We start from the raw sequence: 7,972 nt of genomic DNA on the forward strand, positions 1-7,972 counted from the left end.
GACCAGTCCACAATGGTCTTGACCTTAGCGGGATCCACTCAAAGGCCACGCTTCCCAATGAAGCACCCTAAAAGTGAATCTTTTCTAAGCCAAAGATGCACTTGTCTGCATTGGCGGACAGTTTGTTCCTACGCATGCACTCGAGCACCGCTCTTAAATGACGATGCGGTTCTCTTCATCCATCCCCCCGTGCTCCGCATGACTGTGGACAAAAATGTTGTCAAAGTATGTCTGTGCATACGCCCTGTGCGACCTGAACAAGTCATAATATGATTAAATGTTGCTGCTTCCTCCCCCGTCATACCGTTGATGAGGGTGTATAACTGTGCGACATCGTCTACAATAGACACACTCTGAATTAGGGTCGACACCCGGCGTCTTGCGGCAAGCATACGGCGTCGCCGTCGTCTGTACAGAGGTTCTATGTCTCGGTAAGACCAGGGTCAACACGCACTTCGCGTCGTCCAGTGTCACCCTTACTGTCCGCTTTTTGGGAGCTCCGATGTTATTTACAACATCCGACAAAGAGCTGCTAATTCCGCAGTCTTCGTCTAGTGGATAACGTGCCACTCCACGCGCAACTGAAGGGCTGTGCCCAAGTTGCCTCGGACTCTGTCCGACCACGACATCAATGGCATGCAGCGACAGCTTCGCAACGAGAGCAGTGCTCAGTGGTTTAGGTGCCACTTCACGTGGATCACGAAGGCCTTGCCCTCGATGCCTCGTTCCTTGGCCGACCATGTCACGCATGACATGCAGCGACTGCTCCGAAACTTAAGCAACGCTCAGTGGGTTACGTGCCACTCCACGATCAGCCCGCAAGCCAGGCTCGGGACTCCTGCTCGATACATTGTTGGTGTCTACCAACTCGGACATTCCAATGCCCAGCACGTTGACCGTCTTGGTCCAGTGCACTCGCCAATAGCGTTTTTGTCTCCTAGCAGAGATGGGTTCATGACTCGCCAAAGCTCCACCAGGAGACGTGCGCGTAGCGCCCAAAGTCTTTAATCTTCAATAAATCCATGGCTCATGGCTTTTCAACCATGTCATTCCTAGGACGAGGTCATACCTTGCATCCAAGTCTATGACTAGACAGCGTTCCACGCTATCAAAATCAGGAAATTGACTCCGAGGTCCACAGGGACCTTCGAGACGGTGAGACGCGTCCCGTCGCTAGGCGAACAGTGACGGTGTCACCCAACCGCGCTTTCTGCACATCAACATACAGCTATCTTCCTCCATCGTATTGCGTCGTGCATAATTGCCCGACCCGTGGAATCGATGAGGATCTTCCATGGCTTTTCGAAGCCTTTACGGTCGCCTCTACGACCAGCAAGCCCGGCTTGCATACACATTCCGTGTTCAATAGCACGGAGGTCTTCGGGGCTCCACCCTGTTGACCTATGCCTCCCTGAGGCTCAACTGAACTCAGATCTTCCCCAGTTGGTCGCCCCGCGCTTACTAAGTGTTGTCGTTTCCCCGCGATGAACCAGACTGGTATGAATTGGGGCGTTGGTTCAAAGAACCTTGACGCGCCGAGCGCAGGGGGCAACCGTTCCGAAGATGACGGGTGTCTTCACAGACAAAACACCGTCATGTGTTTGCGTGCTGCCCAGCAGCTCGGAGCTCTCCTCCCTCGACCTCAGCATAGCTGACATCCATGGGAACAGCCCCGCTCGACGAGCTGTAGGAGTGTGAACTCCAACTAAGTCGTGCCGACTTGAAATTATATTCGACATTCAATGCCTCAATCTTCGCCTCTTCAAACAAAGACGGATGCACACGGGAGACTTCCATTCTGGCCACGCCAGTGCGTAGGCCTTCTATAAAGACGGTCACTGTGACCGCCTTCGGAAGGGGATCTGCTGCCATTTCGGCAATGAGAGTGCGCATCTCTTGAACAAAGTCCATCAGTTTTTTGTTGCCCTGTCGGGCGGCAAGGAAACGCGATCGCACGCAATATGCCTGATTAAGCGGCGAGAACCCTCATGAGAGCTGTAATTTCAGCTCCACCCAGGAGGGAAACGCAGCTTCGACCGAAATGCCGCACGTCAGTGCCCATTTTCGCGCTCAGCCACCGAACTTTGAGATGGCTAGCGCCGCGCGCTGTTGCTCCGTCTGGAGCATGGCGGGTTCGATGGCCATCTCGACCTCTATTACCCAGAGCAGGAGATTCTATCCATCCCTTAATGCTTACCATGGGCAACTGAGGGCGGGAGAAACCATCCCACACTGACGGTGGCGTCATAGACGCAAATGAAGCAGACATCTTCTGCTACAGGTGCTCTAGCAGCGCGTTTTCTTAATTTGAAAACGCCTCTAGACGCGCACTGATTGCCTCGGGGCCTTGCGCAGCAAGGTGTTCAACGCCCTCAGGGCCCAGCAAGGACATTAGCTTTTTAAGCCCGACCTGCATGCCCAGGGGCAAAGAGGAAATTGTTCCATCCTCACAGAGGATCAGTCTAAACGACTAAGGTGTAGATTGACTACAAGTGCAGCGGGGCTGCCGTAGCTTTCCGCTTAGAGGAAGCCTAAGTAAGGTCATCGACCTTTCGTTCTATACTTAAAACAAGTACAAGTTTAGCGGATCGCAATCCGCTTACTCCAAGAGAAATTACAACCTTAACCCAAGGCTAATTAACTCTTCCGTATAAATTCAACAATGACTTTTTTATTTTTATCTGCGGCAAAGCCGCCTAATTATAAATGCATAGATTTTCCGAAATATGTATAGTAAAATCTAAATACAAGTATAACTACTAGCTATCCAGCCCCGTACCGTATTCTTGTTTGGATGTGGTCACACCATGTCTATATGGTGTGACACACACTTGTTGCCAGGGTATGTGTAACTCCGTTACACAGTCAAGCGCAAGCACAGATCATCAAACTTTACGATGTGCTTCATCAGGTCTTACCCCGTGTCTAGCTAAAATTCATGCAGCTCTTTCCTGAAACGCACACGGTTATGAAGTGACTACTTCACAAAGAATGCACACAACATTTCTCATGCATCATACGCGGAACCCGCGTCAAGAATCATTGACTAGTAGGTTGGACTTAAAACTTGGGCCAAAATAGCCAGTGCCTTCATGTCGGCGGCCTTCCACTCCTCCGTCTCACGGCGCGCTGCGTCTTCTGGCTCCATGGTGTCCTTGTAGCCCCTTTCTCATCAACGCCATCCGGGCGTTGAGCTCCCACAGGTAGTAGTTGTCGGCGGTGAGTATCTCTTTAGGCTTGGAAGCATTTGGGCTCATAACCTTTTAACGCTGTCTTGTTACTCGCAGCGCAAAATGGAGAGTAAAATTAGCTACCAGAAGCCTAACCAGCTTCTAACCACTAAGCCTGTTCTGCAAACTTGCAAACTTGATCTTCGGGAAGTTCCATTTTAACTTGCAAGTTGTCATTGGGCACCGCACACAGTCTGTGACGTTACGTCACAACACCTCAACAATGCCGAAGTATCGGTAATTATGGCGATGGTTAAAATTTGTGAAGGATGAGTCCGTAAGATACGTAATATACGTAGTCTGCTAGTCGCACGTTGAGAATTTAGTGAGAGATAGTAGAATGTATCTATTTCATCAGTCTAAATAATACTAATTCCAGTGAATATCTATGCTTAAAACAGCAAAGCTAAATAGACCCCTAGTTTTGTTTATGGCTCTCGGCTTAGCGCAGGCTCTAGGAGTCGAAACTTCCACTGAAAGACAACCTCGTTGCATCTGCTATTGTTCAGCGATATGTATTGAGGATTAAATAATCCTATTACATTATTCCATATCCAACGGAAAGACTGCTAGCCACACCAATGTTCCATCATCTTAATCAGGACTGAATTGTTCAGTACTTAAGATTGCTCACAATTACACAAAATTGTAATGTGACTGGCGTACAATTGTACAATACAGAATTTTGCACAAATGTACTGAATTGATAGCTGTATTTTTTCCACTAAAAAAGAGAGTCAAGGATCCCAACCTTTGGTAAAGATAAAAGACTGATGTTCTCTTCCACTTGATGTGGACTCTCCATTGTTCCGCGAGTGATCAAAGGAGAGAATCTCGACCCTTCGTATCGCTCAATTGAGAGTGTGAGGTAACACGTAGGGTGGACATTCCAAGCCCACCATCGCTACTAACTTCGCCATGTCCGTAGTGATCCCGAATTTTCTACTCGTCCTCTCGGTTACCAGCATATCGAGCTACAAAGCTTTTTTTCAACGAAAATGAGCCATAACTATATGCAGTCTAATCAACTGTATTAAGAATTGAGTGTGGCATCTAGTAGCTACATGCTTAGTATGTCTTTTGGAAGTATATGCATAAAAATGACTCAGTTAACGCAGTTGATTGTCTCTTTTGTGAAAATTTATAAAATAGCTCATACCACTTTTGAGCTGTCTCATTGACGATTAGATGCCAGAAAAGCTTTGATGTGCATCCAAACAGATAAGACATCAACAAAGATTCAGAAGAAATTTATTGATCTGACATAAGGACGTGCCCTATCTCACATTACGATGCAATGCAATTTATCATGTCATTCGAAGGAGCTACGATACATTTATTGTACATGACATAAACAGTTGTCCGGGTAACGGTCTTTCAAAGTTATTAACTTGAATAAATGCTATTGTTCCTGACAGCTACTAATGACGAAATAGGCGGTAGCATTGGTCGTGACTCGCGACGAAGCGGTGGCAATTGATAGATAGGAGACAAACTTGTACTAGAGACTGAATTTGTAGCTCCACGATTGTAGTACCGCATACTTAAATAGGCCTCTGGACGAGACTGCATGTAAACATGTGGAGAGCACGTTTGATGAAATTCTGGTGTGTAGCTCTGCTCAATATAGAAGGCAGCTGGAGGGCACATGGACGACATCTGTGAAGATATCGCAACGGACGGTACAGTGTACTGTGGTGACTCCATTGGTAGTGGACCCCTTGGTGACAATGCATGGTGGTTTGTTGGGGCAGGTTTCACATTGTGACCACTTTCAATTTGATGCAAGGGCAATGCATTGGTCAAACCATTAGTCATCTCGTCTTCATGAGCTAGAAGTGGATTATTGATCGTCGGATCGTCCAACAAGGCAGCAAGCTTTTTCTTTTGTTTGAGTAATTGTTCGGCGTATGATTCGCGTCGTATCCCATCAAAATACCCAATGGCATGTTCCATTGAAGCAATACTCTTGCGGAGGCCAGTAATTTGACGGTGTGGCCAGCGGGCAATACCGTGTCGTCTGCATATCTTTTTCAATAATGTCACGCAGATTCCGAAACTTGCCGCCACCTTGGCCAATGGTTCTTCAAAGTGTGGACGCAACATGTCAAGTGTAATACTATTTGAAGCCGTCATATTTGGCCGAGACAAACCCGCTTTAGATGACGGAGTTATGGGTAGTGCCGTTCTAATTGATGATGATGACATTTGTGATGAGACAGGTCTCGTAAATTTGCGACGCTTTACGGGTGTGACGGTGGTAAGTGAGAATTGGCGACTGTGTCGTAAGGGAGGTAGCGTGAGTGCCCGTGGGGTTACTGGGGCGGATTCGGCTGAAAAGTTTGTAGTGACACTGCTTGATAGTGTAGTTTCTTCCATCGTCACTTGTTGTCGAGTGAGTAAAACGAGAGATGAAGAAGATAAGGAGTTGATAGCTGCGTACTGTTCACGGGTGCGGGATGACTGGTGACGCCTGATTTGAAAGCGCCGGCTTGTTGAGTCTGCGTCTGTCCAGATGCAAGAGCCAGGAGAGGACAAGGGGATCGACATTTGCCGGTTTATGCTGCAACAAGTGTCTGTTCGACGGCAGGAGTGTAAAGCTAAGCTTGTGTTGCCAAACGTACAGTACAGCGTTTTGCGATGAGAAACACTACAAAGAGCGTTTGCGCAGGATAGGTTTAGGAACTTATGGCTTGCTTCCAAGCGCTTCGAGCCCACACTTCCGAAAAGATTGGGTAGCCTCACATTGTAATGAAAACTGGCTTGGATTCGAGCGAGTGAGCGACCAGCTTTTCAACAAAAAGGCGGAGCTAAGAGTAAATTCGGTTCTGTGGAGCTTCCCGTTGCCATTTCTATTCCCGACGAAGATTGTAAAACAGCAGACGGCATTACGTATGCGAGTCACGTGAGACCATGACGCAGTCTCTCCCGCGTCAGGTATATGCATTAAAATCTCGCATGCATCCACATAGAAAGTAGGTATTCAGTGTGCAGCCCTTTCACTAGATTAAAGAAGCAGCTATTATCATGACGTACATATTCATATACTCCATGCTGCAATTGCACTGATAGGTAAACGGGTACGCAGTGTAGCGCAACAGGTTATGCACCCATAAGTCATGACCTGGCGGCCGTCATGTCGCGCTGAGCGCCCGCACTGCAGTGCTCTGTTTAGGAGCTACAACCCAACCCAATTTTTGCCCGATTGGACAACGCCTGGTGGATTAACGGAGGATCTGTCGCTGCAGACAGGCTGCTTGCATGAGCTTGATGGGCGAGGGAGCAAATGGCAGCTTGGCGAAGAAAGAAACGGCAACCCAGGCCCCATATTGCAGCCATGACGGTCGTGACACGTTTATATACACGAGGCTGGATTTCGTTTCCAGCTGCTCAGGCGGTTCATTAACCATTGGAACAAAGAAGTCTGTCACAGAGTAACGTCGAGCCAGAGGCATCCATCAATAGGAGCTGCTGGCTGCAGTGTAGCCTGATGCGACCTTGTGCTATAAACAGAGCAAAGAGATGCATTCGGTGCGAAGATCACGCCATTTCTAATCTGCACCTATTAACATGGATTTTTGAAATTAATATATTTGTTATAATCAAAATTTAGATATGAATACGTATCAAACCCCTTTTCAAATGACGCATGTAATGCTCATAATATAGCTCTTATGTGTATGTCTCGATCAGACCGCTCTGTCAAAACCTTATAAATACCAGCAGATTCGAAATGATGTGCATTATCACTTCCTAGGCCCCCCAGCCCTCCTCAGCTCTCCCCATACCACGCTCTCAGGGTAACTTGCGATTATTCTGAAGGAGATTACGAAAGTGAACATTACGCAGTAAGCCAGGTACTTTGTTGAGGTTAATTTTTAACCTTCTCCCTATGGGCTACAAGCTGCTTCCGTGCCAACTGTGTCAATGTAAAGTCTAATGTGGATACTTGCTCTTAGACCCTTGAGTATTGTAAGCCCTTTTCGACGACACGCTAGTTTATTTAACTACTCTGTACTTATTTGAGTTGAGCGAAATTTTAAATGCGTGAAGCACTCATGTTTAGTGGAAGAGAAAGGATGATATTTGGAAAGTCTTGTGTATGCACGTCACTTGAACGTCAAACATGTCCATGTGTTTAATTGACTGCGTTTATTTCGATGTGCAAAGTGCAAAGGAACTGCGCACCGTATACCTTTTCTATATGGGGCAGAGTATATGAGACAACCGATTCATCAGATTGAGTGTTTGTGTGAGCAATCCTCCCACCAAGTCATCTACGGAACTCGCACTTTTTTCCTTTACTGCAAATGCTGAGTGACTCACAGTACGAGGAGCAAGTATAGCAAAGCTCACCATTGTAATAATCATCCTACTGTTTGATACATGGGTCCAGCACAACATTTTAAAGGCGGTGTCTGTCGTGCGAACTGCATGTCAAAGGCGGCATTCTGTACAGACACGTCTTTTTGTGCGTATATGACTTCAAAGAAATCATGGCCATGGATAGCAAACTGGATGTGGTTGAAAGTAAGTTTTTTAATAGGAAACGTAATTTGAGTTGCAGTTGCAGGGTTGATCGTTAGATGTTGATCAACTTCCAGAATGTGACAACGAAACGTCATTTTATTATGATTGTACTCATAGCACTATTTATGTACTCATTTATGTTGCCTCGGACTTAACGAAAAGTTTTGAAGTATCAAAGTGAAGTATCATGTTATACAAATGCGAGTTGGTTA

General features: G+C 46.8%; 3 protein-coding genes across 3 annotated transcripts; 1 reads left to right on the plus strand and 2 right to left on the minus strand.

The window, feature by feature from the left end:
• Window positions 1-4,616: 4,616 nt before the first annotated feature.
• Window positions 4,617-5,366, minus strand: PHALS_06676 (RWP-RK domain; the record flags this gene model as incomplete). Its single annotated transcript, XM_024720006.1, has 1 exon — window positions 4,617-5,366. One exon carries the CDS (start codon window positions 5,364-5,366, stop codon window positions 4,617-4,619), a length of 750 nt encoding a protein of 249 aa, XP_024585248.1.
• Window positions 5,367-5,403: 37 nt separating this feature from the next.
• PHALS_06677 (uncharacterized protein) lies at window positions 5,404-5,969 on the plus strand (the record flags this gene model as incomplete). Its single annotated transcript, XM_024720007.1, has 3 exons — window positions 5,404-5,682; window positions 5,746-5,850; window positions 5,913-5,969. 3 exons carry the CDS (start codon window positions 5,404-5,406, stop codon window positions 5,967-5,969), a joined length of 441 nt encoding a protein of 146 aa, XP_024585249.1.
• Window positions 5,968-6,805, minus strand: PHALS_15180 (uncharacterized protein). The gene has a single exon (XM_036407231.1). It carries the CDS (start codon window positions 6,683-6,685, stop codon window positions 6,455-6,457), a length of 231 nt encoding a protein of 76 aa, XP_036263475.1. The 5' UTR covers window positions 6,686-6,805; the 3' UTR covers window positions 5,968-6,454.
• Between the last annotated feature and the right edge of the window lie 1,167 nt (window positions 6,806-7,972).

Source organism: Plasmopara halstedii (assembly GCF_900000015.1).
Source record: "Plasmopara halstedii genome assembly, contig: Scaffold_3060, whole genome shotgun sequence".
NCBI lineage: Eukaryota > Oomycota > Peronosporomycetes > Peronosporales > Peronosporaceae > Plasmopara > Plasmopara halstedii.

Excerpts from the sequence above, each read along its gene's own strand:
- PHALS_15180 (XM_036407231.1), bottom strand. The coding sequence starts at position 6,685 with ATGCCTCTGGCTCGACGTTACTCTGTGACAGACTTCTTTGTTCCAATG.